General features: G+C 48.4%; 1 protein-coding gene across 1 annotated transcript in view; it reads right to left on the bottom strand.

The window, feature by feature from the left end:
* LOC123348188 (scavenger receptor cysteine-rich type 1 protein M130-like) overlaps window positions 1-23,290 on the bottom strand; it is a 158,784-nt gene extending 135,494 nt beyond the window's left edge. The window contains exons 1-3 of the mRNA XM_044985683.1: window positions 23,107-23,290; window positions 2,443-2,757; window positions 1,691-2,002 (exon numbers count right to left, since the gene is read on the bottom strand). Coding sequence (XP_044841618.1) covers window positions 1,691-2,002; window positions 2,443-2,757; window positions 23,107-23,290 — 811 coding nt within the window. The remainder of the gene's footprint in view (window positions 1-1,690; window positions 2,003-2,442; window positions 2,758-23,106) is intronic.
* Window positions 23,291-23,957: the final 667 nt, after the last annotated feature.

The raw sequence follows: 23,957 nt of genomic DNA, 5'->3' as shown, positions 1-23,957 counted from the left end.
CTGAAATTTTCCAGGTCTCTCCTCTGTGAAATGTGAATCTTTTAAAAAGATGGAGCAAGGTATTTAAACCACTTTTGAGAAAGACAGCAGTGAAATAAGTTCGCTTTTGAGCTTGTTGAACAGTTCTAGCATCTCAGTGGAATAGGACAAAAACTTGAAATTTGGAGAGAAGATAGTTGTTATAGGTGCTTACAGGCTAAAGATTTCTGTTTCACCAGCAACTGAGAGACCCAGTCAACTCTTAACCCAAGTCTAGGGCTGGAACACTGCTAGCTGCCGAGATTCCCAAACTGTTTCGTTGCTCACCGAGTCCTGAAATGTTTGAAATGACTGAGGTACTGCCATTTCTCAAGCTCTGAAGACACACTACATGTTACAACCTCACTGCAAAGCCTGAGAAATCATCTCTCAGAGAAGATCAGTGGGGAATGTGTTTTGATGTGTGTGCTGAAGTATAGAACATGTTAAGTTGTAACCGAAACAAAAGGGGGGAAAGTCTGTATAAGGAGAACCTGTGGATTTACTGTCTAATAGCTTTTGTTTAAAAGTACTCATAGTATTCCAAATACTTTTACAATTTTTTCTGTGTGCATTAAATGTTTTTTTTACTAAAGCCATGTCTACACTAGGGGCACTACAGTGACAGAAGGGGTTTTACTATTACTTTAGGTAATCCACCTTTCTGAGTGATGGTAGTTAGATCAATAGAAGAATTCTTCTATTGTTGTCTACACTGGGAGTATGTGAATCCTATTGATCTCATTGATGAAGGCTCCTAAGTGCCTAAATCCTTACTGAAAATGAAACATAGGCTCTTAAACTAGTTAGGCATTTCCATGCTGAATAGAGCAACAGTGAAACAGCTGTAAAAATCTGGGCCTAAGCCCCTATGGATAGCCAGCAGATAACTTGCCATCTATCAGCTATGGCAGTTGTCTGGTGTGGCATGGGGAAGCCTTTGTAGATGTTTGGAGAAGCCTGCAGGAAAAAGGACCCCTGCAGTATTTGTGTTGCATTGTAGAGGAGGATCTTCACGAAAGCACCAGCTGCTCTCACTAAGCGCAGGATCTTTCTGAAACTTCCCAGCTGGCTCAGGAGCCAAGCTCTGGGACCATCTGAATACTTTCCTGAAAACCGGGCTCTTTTGCAAAGAAATGACTATTTGTATGAAGTGTTGTGGGGTATTAATGATCTATAAACATACACACCCACTGAGCAAACTCTGCAGCTGAGGGCTGCAGCCCACCAGCACACAACCTGGCATGAACAAAGGGGGAGGGCATTTTGGCCAGGAACACCAGGGCAAACACCTAATTTTCCAGAGTGAAATGGGATTGTAATGGCCACACAGCCTGGATGAGATCTCTGTGTATAGGTTGCTTCTGCAACACCAACTTCAACCTGATGAAGTGCTGAGTCAGCCCTGCTGGGACTGAGGGAATCTGTGAATCACAAACCCAGGTTTATAGCCATTCTCTCTGGTTCACTCTGTCGTAGTCCTAGGATCCATCTTGCCATCCCTCACTGCACCCAGAGGAGTCTCTGATCTGGGGAACTTAAACAAAGAGAGCAACATTCCGATACGCTTACTGACCTTGAGTACTGTAGTCAATGGGACTACTCGTGAAGATGCTAATCTGGGCAATACACTGCTCTATAACTAACATATACACGTCTGTATTAAACTTACCTGAGCAAATAACCCCGGCCGTGTCTCTGGGGGAGCAGGCTGGGTTGCCCAGGGCCATGTGAGAACAATCCCACAGGCAGGATTCAGTCCCTTCACAATGAAAAGTGTCGCTCCATACGGTTCCGCTCCCTTCTCCGAAATGGGCTCCTCCCTGGATCGACACGGCGTATCCACAGTTCAGCTGATGGCAGAGGACGTTGGCATCTTGCAAATCCCAGTGGGAGGCACAGAGGCTTCCCCATGTGCCTCGATATCGGATCTCCACTCTCCCAGAGCACTCGGTGCCGTTCACTAACCTGCTGCCCCGGCAGCCTGAGCACGAGGGAAAGTGAGTGTCGAGGTGGCGCAGTGACCAGTGTTAATGGCAACGTCAGGGAGGGGAGTGGGGAACAGGAAGGGATTGTTACTCATGTTCAATAATAGCAGTTACTCTGTGGGGGGTGTGGAACTATTCTACACCAGCTCTTGCACAAACTGATACTCGATCCATGTCAGTTAGTGCGAAGGGAGGACAAGGGACCAGAATTTGGTTTCCTTGGTACTTTCCATACTCAAGGCACCAGAAGCATTTCACAGAGGGATCAGCTCCAGAAGACTTGGCTGGTGCAGGAACAGGTCGCCTATTTATGGACCAAGTCCCCACCCGGGGTAAATCAGCATAACCTCACTGAGCCCAGTGGAGCTTAGCCAATTGATACACTGAGGATGTTCCCCAATCCCCAATTCTTTCCTTTCCCACTGCAGCTGCTCACCTGAACACACCACGCTGGCTTCGCTCCCAGGGGGACACTCAGTTGAGCCCAGCGCAGTAACAGGACAGTCCCTCAGGTGGGATTCATTCCTCTCACAGCCAAATGTGCCGTTCCAGACAGGCCCATCTCCTGTGCCAAAGAGCTGCCCTGCTGGCATTGACAGAGCGAATCCACAGTCAAGCTGCTGGCAGAGGGTGTGGGCAGCCTGTAAATCCCAGTGGGAGTCACAGAGGGTTCCCCAGGTGCCTCCGTGGAGAAGCTCCACTCTCCCCGAACACCTTGTTCTGCCATTTGTCAGCCTGTACCCGGCGTACCCTGAGAAGAAGGAGAAGGGAGATCAGAGGGACATTTCTTTTGGGATAATTATTTCCCAGTTTACTGGGCACTTTGTTAAATCAGGATGCTCAGACTTGATAATCAAGATCTTACAGTGCAAGTGTTATTGCCAATGTCTGCCCTGGGTGAGGGGTCATGTACCTCTCTAAGGTCAGGGTCACACCTGGGATGGATTCTCTGTGGGTGGGGTCAGCCTCTTCTTTGGCTGGTCAGGAGTCTGAAGGGGCTGTTCCCAAGATATCACACACATGTCATTTGAAGAAACCAAAGTTCTTATGTGCCATGGGTGTTGTGTCCGTCCTGGATTATTATGATCTCACTGAATCCAAGCACTAGAACTCAGTGGTCTGACTGGCGGTGATATCATTACAGAGTGGTAATATTATAGCGAAGTGACAGCTCTGCAATCGTTAAGGTTAAGACAAGCTATTGTTTAAAGCTCAACTCTTCTAAGTGCTCTAAAATCTACATGGTTCCTTAAGTGGCTTTGATATTTAGTGTGTCATACAGTAGCACAGATGTCTATAAGTGAACCAAATTTGGGGCCATTTGACCAAGCGGTTCCCAAGATATAGCTCCCAGAAAAAAGACAGCTTGTCTTAAAGTTGGCAGATTCTGGCAATTTAGTTTTGCTCACACAGAGAGATGAAACTAGGGCTCAGCTCATTGCACCAGGGTCTGAGACACTCGAGGGTTACCCCCAACAGAGAGTATGGCATCAACCAGCCCTTTGAGGGAAATCAAATTAAAATGTTATTTCAAAAAGAATTCACTTCTCTAATGAGGTGCTTGAAAAATTTACTTGCCTACTTGGGCACCTATTGTATTATATTAAGCATGTGCAGTGAGAGGGGCTGGCTATTTGGAAAACTAATAGTGAACTATGAGACTATGGTTGGCTTTGAAGATAAATAGTGGTCACTGAAGTTGGGCACCAACCTGGAAAAATAAACAAATTAAAAAGCAGGTGTACGCCTCCAATCTGCCTCTCTTAAACGGGGATTTTTATTTGGGGGAAATGTAATCTGAGTACAGTGGAATATTTAGAAGGAGTTCAATGGGAGGGAAGGGTGGTAGAAGAGTAGGTGAGACTATGGAGAGAGAGGTTGCAGGATCAGATGATGGGGAGGGTGTGACACTACGCCCCATTTCCTTCAAAGAGATATGGTTATGATATGATTATGGCATAACTAATATGTATTTTATGCAAGGTGAGTCGTAAGATATCATTGGAAAGGTTATGATTTACTGAATATGATTATCATATTTGTATGCATGTATCATTTTGGTATCTGAAGACAGACATATTGTCTATGCATCTATTACAAATGTGTTTACACCTGGGAACACCCACTAGACAGAATGCAATCAGTCTAGATGACTGTCTGGAAAAGGTTATTAGAAAAAACAATACGCCTTAGAAGATACTCACGGCCAGGTAAGTCGATCTAAGATACGCCGACTTCAGCTACGCTATTTGCATAGCTGAAGTTGCGTATCTTAGCTCGACACTCTCCCCCCACATGACTAGTGTAGACCTGGGCTTAGAATCATTAGCAATTATCTTTGAGAACTCATGGAGGATGGGTGAAGCCCCAGAGGACTGGAGAAGGACAAACACAGTACCTATCTTTAAAAAGGGGAACAAAGAGGACCCAGAGAACTATAGACCAGTCAGCCTAACTTTGATACCTGGAATGATACAGGAACAAATTATGAAAAAATCATTTTGTAAGCACCTAGAGGATAATAAATTTATAAGGAATAATCAGCATAGATTTGTCAAGAACAAATCATGCCAAGCCAACCTAATTTCCCTTTTTGACAGTGTTACTGACCTCAAGGATGCCGGGCAGGGCAGAGCTGTAGCCATGGTATATTTTGATTTTAGTAAGGCTTTTGACACAGTCTCACACTGCATTGTCATAAGCCAGAGGTGGGCAAACTATGGCCCGTGGGCCACATCCAGCCCGCGGGACCGTCCTGCGCGGCAGCTGGGCTGGGGCCAGGATTAAAAGGGCTCAGAGCTCCCTGCCGCTGTGGGCAGCCCAGAGCCCTTTAAATCCCACCCAGAGCTCCAGTGGCCAGGTTGGGGCTGGATTTAAAGGGCTCAGAGCTCCACGGCGGCCGGAGCCCCGGGCCCTTTAATTTGCCCGAGCCCTGGGGGCTCCCAGCCACCTCTGCAGCTAGGAGCCCTGGGTTGATTTCAAGGCTATGGGTCTCCCAGCCACACCCGGTGCCCCAGCACCTTTTAATCTTGAGAAGCCCCATCTCTTCTGGATGAGGCCATGCCCCCTCAGGACTCCGGCAATACTGGTAAGTCCTGTAAGTTACTTTCACCCCTGATCACATCATTATACTCCACTACAAGCAAGTTAGTACTGCCCATCTGAAATAGTTAGTTACTGCCACATGACATCACCTTGTACATGTTGGCTTGATTAAACCATTTCTATTATGTACTGTCATCCTCACTTTATCTTTTAGAAGAGGTCAGTATGTTCCTGTTATTCTTGTACCATCCTAGATATTGGGATGGTCTGGTACTACTTGATATCGGGATGTGTTTACATAAGTACTCTGTGCCCAGCACTTCTTAGGAATGTGTATTTCTGAAACATCTGCAGAACATCTGCCCTGCACTGGAGGAAGGGGAGTGTTGCTGCGGGTGAAGACAGCACTAGGGAATGGATGGTAGTTCCCCTATCTCAGATGAGGAGAAGGCAAGTTCAGCCTCCAGATGAGCAGCCAGGGAGAGGGGTGTTTTCTGTATCCATTACCAGGGTGACATTTCAACCTGAAATTATCACACACACACTGGCAAGAGAATAGAGGGCAGTTAAAAAGTCCAAAGACAGACTAGGCTGAAAAAATACTTCAGCAATAAATATGGTATCGATACAGTGATATACTCAGATTGGTGAAAAGCACCTGGTACCAAGTAAGTTTCACATTCAAATAAAACAGAGGTGTCAGGCATTCGAGTTGTCAAGCAATGTCTGCCTCAGAATAAAAATAGCTACACGCTTTAAACATTAATGAAATGTGGTGCTCAAAATTCTGTGAAAACATTGGCAAATGTCCTCAGTAATGTAACAAACAACTGAGAGGGAGGTGTATAGATGAATTTTCAGCGGTTCTCAAGCTTTAGTGACACAAGGACCCCCATTTTGATTTAAAAATTTTGGGGGACCCACCAGTCCCTCCTGCTCAGCCCTTGTTCCATCCTTTTCCCTGCCTCTTCTCCAAGGCCACGCCCTCCCCTCCCCCTCTCCGAGGACACACCCTCGCTCACTCCATCTCCCCTCCTTCCGTCATTTGCTCTCCTCCACCCTAACTCATTTTCACCAGGCTGGTGCAGAGGGTTGGAGTTCAGAACGGGATGCAGGCTCTGGGAGGTAGTTTGGGCATAGGAGGGGGTGCCGTGTGTGGGATTTTGGAAGAAGTTTGGGTGCAGGCTCTAGGCTGGGGTGGGGGTGTGGAACGGAGTGAGGGCTCTGGGCTAGTGGCGCTTACCTCAAGCGGCTCCCGAAAAATACTGGCATATCCTGCTGGTTCCTGGCCAATGGGAGCTGCAGAGTCAGCACCTGGTCTGGGAGCAGCATGCAGAAACCCCCTGCCCGGGCCACAGGAACGTACTGGCTGCTTCTGGGATCGTGCGGCCCCACGGTTCCCACACCTCCACCTCCCTCCCAGCGCCTCCCAGCATGAAGGAAGCGCTGGCAGGGACAGGGAGGAGATGAAGAAGGATGAGGAGTTGATCAGTGGGGCTTGCTGACCCCCTGGAGTACCCTCAGGGACCCACATTTGAGAAATGCTGAGTTAGGTGATAGGAGCTAAAGTTATCACGTGTGCGTACTGTGATATAGCACTGCCAGAGGGCAACAGGAGAGTGATAGATGGGAGATTTGTAATCCCCAGGATGATGACAGCCTTATTCCCTCTAGAGGGAAGAGAGGCTGCTACAGATTAATTAGAGCACCTGAAACCAATTAAGCCCATTAGAGCACCTGAAGCCAGTCACCTGATAAAAAACCCCTGCTTCAGTCAGACAGTTGGAGGAGCTGAAGCAGAGTGGTTTGGTGTTAGAGCAGAGAGCTGTTTGGAGGAAGGCAGTTTGGAGAAGTGCTGTGGTGGGCCAGAAGACCAAGACCCTAGGTAAAGGGAAACCCAGCTTGTGCAGAGCAGAGGGACTCTACAGACACAAGGGGTTGGGAGAAACTTGGCCCAAGCGGAGAGAGGGCAGGAAGCACCACAAACTGAAGGGCCGGAGAGGGAAGTAGCCCAGGGGAAGGAATCACTAGTTCAAGTGGTTCACCGCTATCCCTCGGGCCCCTGGGCTGGGACCCGGAGTAGAGGGCGGGCCCGGGTCCCTCCCTCTCCACTCCCCTTTTCTGGGACACTAGTGGTACAGTTGATAACCCAGTTCAGGGGTGAGAAATGGCACCCTGAACCCGCACAAGAGGAGAAAGTACAGGACCCATCATAATAGTGCCAGCAATTTGCCACAGTACATTGCAATTTGACAATGCACATGTTTTTAATTTATATTCTTTCTATGTTTGTTGCCTAATATTTGCTTCCAGAAGTTACTGTTGCTTCATATGACTTTACAAATTGTACCCATGCAATAGCATGTCTCCCTTTTACAGATGGGGAAATTGAGACATGGGACATTATTAAATACAGCAGCAGAGTGTGAAATAAAGACCAGGTCTTGTGATTTGTGCTTTTGTGCTCTGACCACTACACCCTGCCCCCTCCCTTTACAGATCTGAGTAGGGAGGAGAGTGCTCAGCAGTGGAGAACATGTGTCACTAGTGGAGGATAAGGGGAATAAGAGCTCTGCTGGGACCCTATCCTTGCAGTGGGAGAAAAGTGAATAGAACTGTCCCCATTTATTGGAGAGACTCGAAATAGAGTGAGGAATGTGAGAAAGATAATGGGGTTTCCCACCATCACAGTTTGGCTCTTCCTAGGTGGTGGGAGAGTGGAGCCACCCTCACTAGCAGCTAGGAATCCTTTGGAGCAACATGGAAACATGCAAAGTCTTTTCAGATGTCGGTTTACAGGAGGGATATGTGGATGTGGGAGAAAAGAGACTGAGCAGCACAGCTGTATGGCCCATGTTAGTGACATATTAAAGTGATCAGTCCGAATTCTCACCTGAGCACAATACGCCGACATCATTAGCATGGGAGCATGTGTTGTTAGGATGGGACATCCTGGTACATTTCATTAGGAGAGACTCATTCCCCACACACTGAAACTTTTCCTTCCAGATCAGATCATGTCCTTCTCCAAAGTGAGCTGCTCCCAATGTGGCTACAGCCTGTCCACACCCTAATTCATTGCAGATAACAGTAGCAGCTTTGAAATCTAAGTGCGAATCACAGACTGTCTCCCATGTTTCTCCATGTTTGACTTCAACACGCCCTGAGCAGGCAGTGTCCCCTCCAACCAGCCGGACCTCAATGCTACCTAGAGAGTCAATACATTCATCAATGCATGCTGGTTACACTGCCATCCCATAGACTATCCCATGCCTTCATGGGGACAAAATGAAGGGCAACTTCTCCCAACAGAAAAGACATTTTTTAAACAGGGTGGCCCTTTACCCTGTATGCCAGTTCCTGTGTTCCAGTGATAAGAAAGAGTTTGAATAAGAGGGAAAAGTGTGACACTGCTGGGGGCTGGGGAAAGACAGCGACAATTTTTGTGAGTGCATAGGTAGGCCACAAATCAGTGTTAGTGTGCATGTGTTGGCATTTCTTAGGGAGGATATTGTGTTCTGCATCAGTGATTGCACAATAGTGACTGGGTTAATGTCTAAATCAGAACCATAAAAACAAAAGGCTTTCAATGTCGAAGTAGTGAGAAAAGATGAGACTTGCAAAAGCATCTTTTATGAGCACAAGTCCCACCAAAAGCCAATGGGACTTATGTGCCTAATTCACTTAAGCACTTTTGAAAATACACAGAGAAGAAAACAGCTTCTTGGGTTTTAGTCCACTGATTCATTGGGTGACCTTGCAGTCTTTTTCTTTGCTTGCAGAAAGAGGGAGATTCGCTAGAATGGTGACTTGAGCACAAGCTCAGTAAGAGCAGAACATGTGTTTATTACTGGAAGAGAGGACAGATACAGCTCCCTTCCTGTTGCTGCTGACTCCAAAAATCCCTTTGCCTTTCCCCAGCCAGATGGCACCCCCACCCCGACCTCATCCAGGGAGTCTCAGAGAGCATAGCTGCAGATCATGCATTTAGAGGGACTTTGTGAGGGGTGTTTGGCCCATCATTTGTTTTCAGTGAGGACTGTGTAGCTTCCTGGCCAGGTGAGACAGGTCTGTTTATTTGTCTCAATGAGGGCCATGTGGCTGGGATCCTTGGATATTCGATCAGCCTGGTGGCTGAAGTCTCTGAATGGGTAATCCCTCTCTGTTAGGAAGGGGATGACGCTGAGCAGAAAGGCTTTGAATATAGACCAGTTGTCAGATGAACTCCAGAGCTGGTGAACAGAAGCAGCAAACAGGAGAGTTTTGGAGGGGGTCTATAGGAGGGACTGCGGTACAGTTTAGGTACAGTTCTCTGCTCAATAATATGATGGCTGGTGATAAACCAGTGACTATGATTGGATGTGCCAGGGCTGGCCAGAGGATTCAGGGGGCCTGGGGCAAAGCAATTTTGGGGGGCCCTTCCATAAAAAAAGTTGCAATACTATAGAATACTATATTCTCATGGGGGCCCCTGTGAGGCCCGGGGCCTGGGGCAAATTGCCCCACTTGCCCCCCCTCCCCTGGGCAGCCCTGGGATGTGCCATTTTTTCTTTCCTGTCTGATAACAGAAGGGTCTTCCTGTGTATGAAGAATAAGGTGGCTGACCTGGAACAAAATATTCTTGGTTTGGAAGGACAGGTGCAGACACTATGGAGCACCTGAGAGGCCTAGGAGCCCTTGGACAGCCAGATTCAGGAAGCAGCATCACTCCATATTCAAGGAAGGAAGGAAGGAAGGAAGCTTGGCAATTCATAACCACCAGAAGCAAAAGGACCTGTGGTTTTCTACATGGCTGGAATCAGACAAGGATGTGCAGGCTGTGACCACCATGGAGAAGAGGACCTGGAGGAATAACTCAAAGTTAGAAATAGCCAATTGTTACATGTTCTCAGCATAGAAATTGGAGAAAATGTCTCTCAAGATCCAGCTGGTTGAATGAAACAGAGAGGTGTATGGGACACACCTCTGGATGGCTGCTCAGGCAAACCATAAGACAAAGGTGCTCACAGAGATCTTCAAACATCCGAAGAAGACAAGACAATCCTTGTTGGGGGATGCTATATTAACTGCTTGTCTGCATATACAGAGCTGCAGCATTTAGATGCTATCTATGATGATTAATGGAAAGCTTCTCCCATCGACATAGGTACTCCATCTCCCTGAGAGGCGGTAGCTATGTTGATGGGAGACGTTTGCAGTGTAAACCAGGCATTCTCAAACTTTTTCTTTCTGAGCACCCCCGCCACCTCTACCATGTTATAAAAACTACATGGCCCACTAGTGCCACAACTGGTTTTCTGCATATAAAAGCCAGGGCCGGTGTTAAGGGGTACCAAGCAGGACAATTGCCTGGGACACCATGCCACAGGGAGCCCCACAAAGCTAAGCTGCTCAGACTTTGGTTTCAGCTCGGGGTAATGAAGCTCAGGGCCTCATGCTTCAGCCCCATGTGGTGGGGCTTCAGCTTTCTGCACTGAGCCCTAGCGAGTTTAATGCTGGCCCTGCTTGGCATACTCCTTGAAACTTGCTCATGCACCCCCCCAGGGGGCCCCAGACCCCTGGTTGAGAACCACTGGTGTAGACCACACCTAAGAATGGAAAGAACATTCAGCAAGGGACAGCTGGACAACAGGACGTGTGCTGTCTTCCTAGAGCCAAGACATGAGACATCACTCCAAGACTGGATAGACTTCTGAAGTCAGTGGGCAAGGATCCACTGGTTATGGTGCATATCCGCACTAATGACACTGCTTCCCAAGATACCTCACAGATTATAGATGGCTTCCGGGAACTGAGGTGCTGAAAGAGAAGGATGTCTGAGTGATCTTCTTAGAGCTCCTTCCTGTTCTGCAAGCAAAGGAAAACAGAAGGCAGAAGATTCTGGAACTGAACCACTGGCTAGGTAGAGTTTTGGTTTTGTGGAACATTCTATGGGGAGAGGGGCCGGTACAGTTTGGATGGCCTCCATCTCTGTGGAAGGGGAACCAATTCTCTAGTGCAGTGGCTTTCAAACTTTTTTTTTCATGGACCACTTGAAAATTGCTGAAGGTCTCGGCGGACCACTTAAAGATCTTTTCAAATGTTGTTTGTACCATTAGCTAACTATTGTAAAGCGCTTTGGATAAAATCGATACATAAAAAAAAACATTTTTTTGTTCTATCAATAAAAGAACACACCTCATATTTCAATATCAGTAGTCTTACTTTCCTAATGCGATGGATGTGCCCTCTGTCCTTCACTGTGGCAGCCACTGAGCTGGGCAGGGAAGCGGGTGGGGGTCTCTCCCCCACCAGAGCAGCCACAGAGCTGAGGCTGGGAAGAAGGGCCATCTCTCCCAGGCAGCCACAGCCCTGGAGCTGGGGAAAGTTGCCTTTTTTTCTCTGGCCTCCGCAGCCCTGTATATCCCAAATTCTCCCCACCCCCTCTTCTCATGCCACTGCCCTCTCCCACCTACCCCCTATTCCCCCCAGGCAACCATCTCACCTTACATGTGCATCTTCTCCAGGGTCCAGGAACCTAATTAGTGGAGCCACACCTGCATGGCCCTTCATTCTCTTGTGTGCTGCCCAGGAGCTCACTTTAGAGGGAACTATCTGCGGACCACCTGAATGGAACTCACGGACCACTGGTGAGCCACAGACCACAGTTTGAGAACCTCTGATCTAGGGAACAAGCTGGCTAGACTAGTCAGGAGGGCATTAAACTAACAACAAAAGGTGAAGGGGGAAAGGGAGAACAAATAAGCACTCCTTTAGCACAAAATATGATATTGAGAATGAAATAAATCAAAGCATTAAAGGATGTGGAAAGACAATTATTTGATGGCCTATACCCAGACTCCTAGAACTGGTGTAATAAACAAGAAGGATTGGAGTTGCTCATTAATGATAGAGCTGATGAATAATTTAGTTTTCAGTTCTCTGGCAGGCCTGAAAAATAATGATAAAAAATCAGTTTGATTCTAACCAAATGTGAAAAATCCAATTTTTTTAGGTGAATTGGAAAAGTTCATTTTCAGTTAAATGAAACATTTTATTTGACCCAAAACATACAGGTTTTCAGCAGGTGCAGGATATGAAAGCCACAGAGGGGCTCAGCTGATTATTGATTGGTAAAGTGGGGCCTTTCAACATACTGCTTATCAGGAGGGGGAATGAGTCATTTTGCAGGCTGATATATGTGAATATTGCCCTAGCACAGACTCTGGGCAACTATACAGTGGCTGTGGCCTGGGAGCAGAGCTCACAAACTGCCAAGGCCCAGACTTGGGATACAATGTGTGACAAAGACCCAGAATGAAGGACACAAAACTAATTAGTGCAGGAAACTGCACTAAATGCTTTGTGGTCATTTCTGTTAGTATAAATGATTCTATAACCTCTGGGAAATGATTCTTCATTTCTGATTAAAATTATTTTCAATAATAGATGTGAGTAGACATTCAATGTAAGTGGCTCATTGGTCACTTTGGGACCATGAGTTACGCCCCTCAAAATGAGGTACACCAGAGCAGGACTTATAGGAGTGAGGGTTTCTCAGACAGGTAGGTTTCCACTCCACATTTATTCAATATTTGCCTTGTAAATGCTTGTGCCTAATTCCCAGACAGCCGGTCGGGTTTCTCTGTACCCTCTGGATATTCTCCAAGTCCCCAAACCACAGTGACAGGCTCTCAAATTCAGGATTTACAAACCCAGAGCTGCTGCCAGAGAGACAAAAACAGGCCCAGTGGGAATGGGTGTGTGGCTGCAAGACTCACATGTTTGGCTCCTTCCAATTGCAAATAAGCTGCTGTCTGCACTTGTGCATTTCTGGTATAAAAATACTGGGGAATAAGCATGGTGCAGCTCAGACAGTTGCACCAGGATCACAAGAGACAGTGTGGCTGCAGGATTCACTTCACACAGGAAACCCAGAATCAAGCCCAGAGAGAGAGACCCTTGGCCCTGTTATATCCTTGCACCAGTGCCGAACCTGGAACAGAGATTGAGAGGGAGCCAATGCACCTCCATCTCCTGGGGGTTACTCTAGCTTAGGGCCTCTGGAGGAGGGCATTTATGCTATGTGTATTTGCTCAGGATGGATGGGGATAGGGCTTTTAGTGACTTTGTGGCCCCTTTGTCCTGCCATAGGTCATAGGTGGGGTACAAAATAGGTACAAACTGACCTAATCTGAACAAGCTGAGGCTCAGGGGTCCTCTCCTGCTGCCCCAGGGAACTCTGAGGAAAATTCCACAGCACTCGCCCCTCTGGCTCCAGCTCCAGCAGCCACAGGCAGGTCACAGCTGCTGCTGCTGCCCCAGGGAGACACTGGGCTGTTGTACCCAGGCACCTACCAGCACAGACCTGCTACTGGGGCCACCCACCCCACCCCTAGCTCATGACAACTGTCCCATCTGCCCCTTCTTGGCAGCCCAGAGGATGGTGCAGCCTTCTCATCCCCAGTCTGCCCAAGTGCAGGGCACGGTCCAGCTGTGAGTGCCCAGGAATGTCACACACTTTGGGTTCATTGCCTTCTCCCTCATCTTACCTGAACAGATCACTCCAATATCATATTCATGATTACAGTTGACTTTCCCCCATCCTGGATGACTGCAGTCCCAGAGAGCTGACTCGTTACCACGACAATTAACTCGATACAGCCAAGTCCGTCCAGATCCTTTTCCAAAAGGAGCTTGATTAAGGGCTTTAAGAGCAGAGCCACATCCCAGTTGCTTACAAACCACCACAGCACCTTTCATGTTCCAGTTACCACCACATGCTGTCCCCCATCGATTCTGGTGTTTAACCTCCACTCTCCCAGAACAGGGGCTGCCTCCATTCATCAGCCTCAGCTCATCAGCACCTTCAAACAGATACAGAGCAGAGTTTACAGAGAGTACAAAGTTGCCCCTCACTGTTGTTAATAATCCCTCTGACCTGGATAATACCTCACAGGGGCCCTGGGGTTTATTCCCTGCTCCACCAGGCAGGACTCTCACTGGAGAGGAAGCACTAGGGGTCTCCTCCCTTCTCAGTTCTCTGGCCTACTGGATGTTGAGTACCATCACTGTTGGGATACTTACAGCAGCAGTGTCCTGACAGTCTCATCCCCTCCCTCACCAGGCCCACCCACTCCATCCATTGATTCTTCTCTCTACCCACTCCCCAGAAAACATGCCCCACCCCATATTAGGCACCAGCTCGTCCCTTCATGTGAAGCCACCTGTAAAGGAGAACCAATCATGTATTCTTAGTCCTCTCCTCCCCCAAACTGCTGCTTCCCCGTCAGTGCCCACATAACTCATTTTCCTTACCACCTCCCATATCCCCCAAACCTCTGACACACCAGTCTCAGATCAGTAAATGTGTCCCATAAGGATTACAGGGTGGGGGTGTTATCTGTACCCTCACATCATTGTCCTTTGGCTTTTCTCCATGTGTGCACTTGATCTCTGACCCCTTCCAGATTGCGCCATGGGAGAGGACACTCCTGTCCCTGCCTCTGGCCTGAGACTGAGTCAGGGCATTAGACTTCAGAAACTCCTATCCCCTCAGCACCTCTCCCTAAGGGCTGAGTGAATCTTGGGGGCAGAGAGCAGGAAATTAACCCAATAACAGAAGTTTTCTTAAAACAAGAAAAACCAGAGTAAAATAGAAGAAACAGTTTTGATAAGAAACCTCATGTGAACCTTTTGCAAAGCCCAGTGAGCTGGGCTTCCCTTGCTTAGTTACAGAGAAAAGAGCAGGTGAGCTCACATAGAATCATAGCATATCAGGGTTGGAAGGGACCTCAGGAGGTCATCTAGTCAACCCCCCTGCTCAAATCATGACCAATCCCCAACTAAATCATCCCAGCCCAGGCTTTGTCAAGCCTGACCTTAAAAACCCCTATGGAAGGAGACTCCACCACCTCCCTAGGTAACCCATTCCAATGCTTCACCACCCTCCTAGTGAAAAAGTTTTTCCTAATATCCCACGTAAACCTCCCCCACTTCAACTTGAGACCATTACTCCTTGTTCTGTCATCTGCTACCACTGAGAATAGTCTAGATCCATCCTCTTTGGAACCTCCTTTCAGGTAGTTGAAAGCAGCTATCAAATCTTCCCCCCACCCATTCTTCTCTTCTGTAGACTAAATAATCCCAGTTCCCTCAATCTCTCCTCACAAGTCATGTGTTCCATTCCCCTAATCATTTTTGTTGCCTTCCGCTGGACTCTATCCAATTTTACCACTCCTTCTTGTAGTGTGGGGCCCAAAACTGGACACTGTACTCCAGATGAGTCCTCACCAGTGCCGAATAGAGGGGAATGATCACATTCCCCAATCTGCTGGCAATGCTCCTGCTTATACAGCACAAAATGTCGTTAGCCTTCTTGGCAACAAGGGCACACTGTTGACTCATATCCAGCTTCTCATCCACTGTAACCCCTAGGTCCTTTTCTGCAGAATTGCTGCCCAGCCATTCGGTCCCTAGTCTGTAGCAGTTCATGGGATTCTTCCTTCCTAAGTGCAGGACTCTGCACTTGTTCTTGTTGAACCTCATCAGATTTCTTTTGGCCCAGTGCTCTAATTTGTCTAGGTCCCTCTGTATCCTATCCCTACCCTCCAGCATATCTACCACTCCTCCCAGTTTAGTGTCATCTGCAAACTTGCTAAGGGTGCAGTCCACGCCATCCTCCAGATCATTAATGAAGATATTGAACAAAACCGGCCCCAGGACCAACCCTTGGGGCACTCTGCTTGAAACCAGCTGCCAACTAGACATAAAGCCATTGATCACTACCCGCTGAACCTGTAACAAGGTCCTCCGCCCGCCTCTCTTCCTGGGGCCCTCTGCTGCCCCAATAAAGCACAGAGAGGCTTCTCTTTCTGCAGCACCCGTGACTTTATTTACACAAGTTCTCCCACCACCAGTGATACAGGGGCGTTTCAGTGGGAGTTCTGTTGGAGGAGCAAGTTTTTGTATTTTGTGTATTGTACTTTGTAGTTATATGTATGGAGGCTGGAAGGGGCAGGGTGCTGGGAGAGAAGCTGAGCCCTGCTTAGGAGGCGGAGCTTCCCTGCTTAAGGGTCCTATAAAGGTAGCCAGCCAGTCAGGCAGTGGCATAGACAGTTGCAGTGGCAAAGCAGCCAGCAAACAGAGCTGTAAACAGGGGAGTTTCAGTGGTAATTTACAGGGAGAGGTTGCCGGGAAGACTTAGAGACCTAAGCAGAGGAACTGACAGGCCAGTGAAGGGAATGGGTGGTGTTCTGCCGGTGTTCTGGTGCCTGTTGGGGGTTTGTTTTGGTTTATGTTTCCTGGACTAACAGGTTTTAGGTGGGAAGGCTATGACCGATACAGAGGCAGCAGTGAAAGACACAATGAGGATGACTGGATGTGGAAGCTGCGGCATGCACATGATCTTGGAGGGGGTACCTGAAAAGAGTTTCATCTGCATGAAGTGCCGCCTGATAGAGCTGATGGAAGAAAAGATCCGAGGACTGGAGATGCAGGTGGAAACTCTGGTTGAGTTTAGAAGGGGGTTCGAGCAGATGATGGAGCAAAGACATGAGGAGGCTGAAGGGATAAGCTCAGACTTGCAGATGGAAGCAGGACCAAAGAATTCTGAGGGAAGACTGCTGGGTGAGGAAAGTGGACGGTGGAAGCATGTGACTAAGAGATCCAGGCAGAAGAAAAGACGGGCCAGTGAAAGAGAAACCGAGCTTAGGAACAGGTTTGCTGAGTTGGAAAATGAAGAAAGGGCACAGCAAGTGGTCACTGAAGGTGAGAGGGCAAGGAAAAAGAGAAGAGCAGCTAGTCCTACAGGAAGAGGGGAAGAGTCAATGGAGACAACACCAAATATGAGCCCCAGGAGGATACGGGAAGGGTTGCAGAGGATTGCAAGGGTGAATGGGAATTGAGAGGACTTGCAGCCAGTGGGAGCAGGGGATAGACCGGAGAATCACACTGTCACCAGGAAAAGGCAGGTCTACGTGATTGGGGACTCCTTACTGAGAAGAATAGACAGGCCAGTAACTAGAGCTGATCTGGAGAACAGAAGGGTGTGCTGTCTGCCGGGTACTAAGATATGGGATGTGCTCCTGAGGCTGAAAAGGATCCTAACGGGAGCGGGAAATAATCCGTTGATTGTCCTTCATGTGGGAACGAATGATACGTCTAGATTCTCGCTGGAACGTATCAAGGGAGACTATGCCAGACTGGGGAAGACGCTTAAGGAAATCGAGGCTCAGGTGATCTTCAGTGGGATTCTGCCTTTTCCTAGAGAAGGGCAACAAAGGTGTGACAAGATTATGGCGATCAACAGATGGCTCAGGCAGTGGTGCTATAAGGAGGGCTTTGGGATGTACGGCCACTGGGAAGCATTCATGGACAGAGGACTGTTCTCTGTGGATGGACTTCACCTGAGTAAGGAGGGAAATAGACTTCTAGTATGGAGGCTCGCCCAACTGATTAAGAGAGCTTTAAACTAGGAATTTGGGGGAGATGGTTGGGAGATGTCCAGGTAACCTCCACGCCGGAATTTAACATTGAGAGGGAAGAAAACAAAGTAAGAGAGGATACAGCCGTGGGCAGAAGAATGGACATAAGGAGGAAGGGTAGTGTAGATACCAGTCTAATAGGTGATACTGGTGGTAGAATGTCTGTGCCTAACCGGGCAAAGAATGTCAGTGAAGCCAAATGGCAAAAATTAAGAAGTCTGTACACTAATGCGAGGAGCCTAGGTAACAAAATGGAGGAACTAGAGCTACTGGTGCAGGAAGTGAAACCGGATATTATAGGGATAACAGAAACATGGTGGAATAGTAGTCATGACTGGAGTACAGGTATTGAAGGCTATGTGCTATTTAGGAAAGACAGAAATAAAGGTAAAGGTGGTGGAGTAGCATTGTATATCAATGATGAGGTAGACTGCAAAGAAATAAGAAGGGATGGAATGGATGAGAGTCTGTCTGGGCAAAAATCACATTGGGAAAGAAAGCTACTAAAGCCTCCCCTGAGGTAGTGCTTGGGGTGTGCTACAGACCGCCGGGATCTGATCTGGATATGGATAGAGACCTCTTTAATGTTTTTAATGAAGTAAACACTAATGGGAATTGAGTGATCATGGGAGACTTTAACTTCCCAGATATAGACTGGAGGACAAGTGCTAGTAACAATAATAGGGCTCAGATTTTTCTGGATGTGATAGCTGATGGATTTCTTCACCAAGTAGTGGAAGAACCAACAAGAGGGGATGCCATTTTAGATTTGGTTTTGGTTAGTAGTGAGGACCTCATAGAAGAAATGGTTGTAGGGGACAACCTTAGTTCGAGTGATAATGAGCTAATTCAGTTCAAAATAGACAGAAAGATAAACAAAAATACATCTGGGACTAGGGTTTTTTATTTCAAAAGGGCTAACTTTAAAGAATTAAGGAAATTAGATAGGGAAGTGGATTGGACTGAAGAATTTGTGAATCTAAAGGCAGAGGAGGCCTGGAATTACTTCAAGTTAAAGTTGCAGAAACTATCAGAAGCCTGCATCCCAAGAATGGGGGAAAAAATCATAGGCGGGAGTTGTAGACCAAGTTGGATGAGCAAGCATCTCAGAGAGATGATTAAGAAAAAGCAGAAAGCCTACAAGGAGTGGAAGATGGGTGGGTGTAAACGGGCTACTCACCGCCGCGGCGCCTCCTGCTGGTTTTCCTGGGGAATTGGCTCTTTTTCAGCCCGGAGCGCCCTCTGCAGGCCGGTGATCCCCCCCTTTTCCTATCGGCCCCGTGTCCCTCCCAGGACCCGGTGCCCCTTTTACTATAATTGGGTCTCCCCCTCCCAGGGGAACCCCCACCCTACTATCCCCACTTCGCCTCAGTAGTGGCCACTGACAGTCATGGTCTAGCCCCACACCCTGGGGCAGACTGCAGTATCAGCCCACTCATCACAGGCAAAGGGGGTTTGGACCTGCTGCCTTGGCCTACCCCTGGCCTGCCCTCTGCAACCCCCAGTACCAGTTGGCCCTTCACTAGGCCGCAGCCTGGGGCTTTCTAGGCTGGAGCTCCCCAGCTCCTCAGCCTTTCCCCAGCCCTGCTTCACCCTAGGTACCTTGCCTATAGCCCCTGCAGCCAGGCCCTTCCCTCTCTGAAGACAGAGAGAGACTGTCTGTGCTCTGGCTTCCCTGCCTCTTATAAGCCCCAGGGCTTCAGTTTGGGGCGTGGCCCCAGCTGCAGCCACTTCTTTAATCAGCCCAGCTTCCAGAGCCACCCCTCTCAAGCCCTGTCAGGCAGCATTTCAAGCCCCTCCAGGCAGGAGCAGGGTCCACCCTGCTACAGTGGGATTAGCAAGGAAAGCTACCTTATTGAGGTCAGAACATGTAGAGATGAAGTGAGAAAGGCTAAAAGGAATGTAGAGTTGTACCTTGCAAAGGAAATTAAAACCAATTGTAAAAGGTTCTATAGCCATATAAATAAGAAGAAAACAAAGAAAGAAGAAGTGGGACCGCTAAACACTGAGGATGGAATGGAGATTAAGGATAATCTAGGCATGGCCCAATATCTAAATAAATACTTTGCCTCAGTCTTTAATAAGGCTAATGAGGAGCTTAGGGATAATGGAAGGATGACAAATGGGAATGAGGATCTGAAGGTAGATATTACCACATCCGAGGTAGAAGCCAAACTCGAACAGCTTAATGGGACAAAATCAGAGGGCCCAGATAATCTTCATCTAAGAATATTAAAGGAACTGGCACATGAAATTGCAAGCCCATTATCAAGAATTTTTAATGAATCAGTAAAGTCAGGGGTTGGACCGTACGACTGGAGAATTGCTAACATAGTTCCTATTTTTAAGAAGAGAAAAAAAAGTGATCCTAGTAACTATAGGCCTGTTAGTTTGACATCTGTAGTATGTAAAGTCTTGGAAAAAATGTTAAAGGAGAAAGTAGTTAAGGACATTGAGGTCAATGGTAATTGGGACAAACTACAACATGGATTTACAAAAGGTAGATCATGCCAAACCAAGCTGATCGTCTTCTTTGAGAAGGTAACAGATTTTTTAGACAAAGGAAACGCAGTGGATCTAATTTACCTCGATTTCAGTAAGGCATTTGATACAGTTCCACATGGGGAATTATTAGTTAAATTGGAAAAGATGGGGATCAGTATGACAATTGAAAGGTGGATAAGGAACTGGTTAAAGGGGAGACTACAACGGGTTGTACTGAAAGGTGAACTGTCAGGCTGGAAGGAGGTTACTAGTGGAGTTCCTCAGGGATCAGTTTTGGGACCAATCTTATTTAACCTTTTTATTACTGACCTTGGCACAAAAAGCGGGAATGTGCTAATAAAGTTTGCGGATGACACAAAGCTGGGAGGTATTGCTAACACAGAGAAGGACCGGGATATCATACAGGAAGATCTGAATGACTATATAAACTGGAGTAATAGTAATAGGATGAAATTTAATAGTGAAAAGTGCAAGGTCATGCATTTAGGGATTAATAACAAGAATTTTAGTTATAAATTGGGAACACATCAGTTGGAAGTAATGGAGGAGGAGAAGGACCTCGGAGTACTGGTTGATCACAGGATGACTATGAGCCGCAAATGTGATATGGCCGTTAAAAAATCTAATGCAGTTTTAGGATGCATCAGGCGAGGTATTTCCAGCAAAGATAAGGAAGTGTTAGTACTGTTGTACAAGGAACTGGTGAGACCTCATCTGGAATACTGTGTGCAGTTCTGGTCTCCCATGTTTAAGAAGGATGAATTCAAACTGGAACAGGTTCAGAGACAGGCTACTAGGATGATCCGAGGAATGGAAAACCTGTCTTATGAAAGGAGACTCAAAGATCTTGGCTTGTTTAGCTTAACCAAAAAAAGGTTGAGGGGGGATATGATTGCTCTTTACAAATATATCAGAGGGATTAATATCAGAGAGGGAGAGGAATTATTTAAGCTTAGTACCAATGTAAACAAAAGAACAAATGGATAATAAGTTGGGGGAGGGATAGGTCAGTGGTTTGAGCATTGGCCTGCTTAAACCCCAGGTTGTGAGTTCAATCCTTGAGGAGGCCCCTTAGAAATCTTGGGCAAAAATTGGTCCTGCTAGTGAAGGCAGCAGGCTGGACTCAATGACCTTTCAAGGTCCCTTCCAGTTCTAGGAGATTGGTATATCTCCAATTATTACCTTGACACTAGGAAGTTTAGACTTGAAATTAGACAAAGGTTTCTAACCATTAGAGGAGTGAAGTTCTGGAACAGCTTTCCAAGGGGAGTAGTGGGGGCAAATGACATATCTCTCTTTAAGACTAAGCTTGATAAGTTTATGGAGGGGATGGGATAGCCTAATTTTCGCAATTAATTTAGCAATTTGATCATTGGTTATGAGCAGGTAAGTATGCCCAATGGCCTGTGATGGGATGTTAGATGGGGTGGGATCTGAGTTACTACAGAGAATTCTTTCCTGGGTGCTGGCTGGTGAGTCTTGCCCATATGCTCAGGATTTAACTGATCACCATATTTGGGGTCAGGAAGGAATTTTCCTCCAGGGCAGATTGGCAGAGGCCCTTGAGGTTTTTTGTCTTCCTCTGCAGCATGGGGCATGGGTCACTTGCTGGAGGATTCTCTGCAGCTTGAGGTCTTCAAACCACAATTTGGGGACTTCAATATCTCAGATATAGGCTAGGGGTTTGTTATAGAAGTGGATGAGTGAGATTCTGTGGCCTGCATTGTGCATTGTGCAGCTCGTACAGACTAGATGATCATAATGATCTCTTCTGACCTTAAAGTCTGACTCTATGACTCTATGATACTATTTACAGAGCTTGCAGGCCTGGCAATCTCCCGTCCTACCCAGAGTCTGCCCTTAGCCTGGAGACTGACCTTCCCCTGGCCATCTCTGTCTTCTGGCTGCCAGCCAGCCTTTATAGCCCTTGAAGCCTCAGGCCCAGAGGCCAGGCACCAGACTTCTCCCCAGTCCCAATCTATTTCCTTTGATTGGGGCTGGCTGAGCAGGGGCTAATTAGGTGCCTTGCACCAGCACCCTGCTACACACCTGCCCCCTTAAGCTGGTGCCAGGCCTGGTCTTCCTCGGCCTCGCTTTCCTCGGCCGGGGATTTTACTCTGGGGCTGGGCCCCCTGCCCAGCCGAGGGATCCCCAGGCACAATACCACGGGGCTTTGGCACACCCCACCCACAAAAAGTGCATTGGGTAGAGGGTGGGGCACCCTACAGTTCCACGCTCACCCAGAAGTCCCCACACCTGTCACACAGTTGGGCCGGCCGCCCCAGAGGCTCTCCTTCCTTTTCTAGTGGGGGTGATGGCTCACTGCCTCAAGTCGGTCCCCTGTCTCTGGTCCAGGCCCTCTGTCCCTTTGCCGTTGGGCCTCCCCCTGTTGGGTTTCTTCCACCCTCCCTGGGGCTCCCTCCCACAGGTGGTCCTGCCCGGAAAGCTCCCTCTGCTTCTCAGTTACTCCCTCCCTCTCTATTTTGGCTTGGTTGTCTAGGCTGCTCGGCTTTTCCCCCTGGAGGTTGTGGGGCCTTCCCTTGCTCCAGGTCCACTTCCACCAGGGTCTTGCCCTCTCTTTCCAGGGTTCTCTTTCCCCCTTTCCTCGATGGTCCCCTTTTCATGATCTCTCTCCCATTTTGGGGAGGACGCCAGTCCAGCCCCAGGACCACCCCTCTATTACCCCCACCCGCTTCCAGGTAAACTGCCCTTGCACTTCAAGGGGTACCTGGGCCACGGGACAATATTTCCTATCCCCGTGGATGCATTCTACTAACATCTGCTCCCCAGGGATAAGCCAATGCGGCTTCACTAATTGCCGCTGTATAAGGGAGCAAGCAGAGGCCATGTCCACTAGACCCCTCTGGGGCCTTTTTCCCACCTGCCTGGGATAGTGGCCAACCCGCGCCTCTTTTTCTGCCCCCCAATCTTAGTCCATCCACAAAATTCAGCTGCCCCACACTCCATCACTGGGCAGTCCCGACTTTTATGTCCCAGCTGTCCACACCGCCAGCATACGAGCTGCTCTGGGTGGTTAGGCTCCTGTTGGGCACCTCCCATCGCCTGTCTACTGGCTTCGTGCTCACAGGGTTTCCTGCCCCGCTCTGTGTCCCGCAGGGCTCGATGCTCCCTCGGTGGGAAGTCAGCCTCAGCATACTCCTCCGTTCTTTGCACGGCAGCTTCTAGGGTGGCCAGCTGATGTCGCTGCACCCAAACCCACACACTGTCGGGGAGGCACTGGATAAGCTGTTCCAGGATCACTTGATCCATTATGTGTCCCACGGTATGGGCATCAAGCCTCACCGTGTTGCCCAGTCTGTTAATTTTTGAGCAAAGGCCCAGGGTTGCACACCCCCTGCCCATCGGGCTGCCCGAAACTTCTGCCGATACTTCTGGTTCGAAAGCCCGAGGCGGTCCAAAATTGCTGCCTTCACTGCATCATAGTTCCTGGCTTGGGCGTCCGTCAGGGCCATATATGCGGCCTGTGCCTCCCCAGCGAGATAGGGGGCCAGCCGCAGGACCCTGGTTGTCTGGTCCCATCCCGCGCCAAGGGCCACCCGCTCGAAGGTACCCAAAAAGGCGTCGGGGTCATCAGCTGGGGCCATCTTACAGAGGCTGAGGCCTGGGGCCCGGGTGCCATCTTCCCCAGCAGGACTCACCAGCTTTTGCAGGAGCTGCTGCTGCACGGTCGACTGCTCCTTGATGAAGTCCTGTAGGGCCTTCTGCTGCTCGGCCTGCCAAATGAGTAGAGCCTGCCTCTCCACCTGGTGGGACTGCTGGAAGGACTGCAGTGCTTTCTGCATTTCAGTCTGTTGCTCAGTGAGCCACTGCAGGGTGCTCTCCATTGCCGGGTCGCTAAACCATGTCTTTGGCACGAGGATCCCGGACAAGCCCCCACTTGTAACACGGTCCTCTGCCCGCCCCTCTTCCTGGGGCC

The sequence above is a fragment of the Mauremys mutica genome, chromosome 1 (genome assembly GCF_020497125.1).
Source record: "Mauremys mutica isolate MM-2020 ecotype Southern chromosome 1, ASM2049712v1, whole genome shotgun sequence".
Classification (NCBI taxonomy): domain Eukaryota; kingdom Metazoa; phylum Chordata; order Testudines; family Geoemydidae; genus Mauremys; species Mauremys mutica.
The sequence above is the reverse complement of the archived record's forward strand: the minus strand, read 5'-3'. Positions and strand labels throughout refer to the sequence as shown.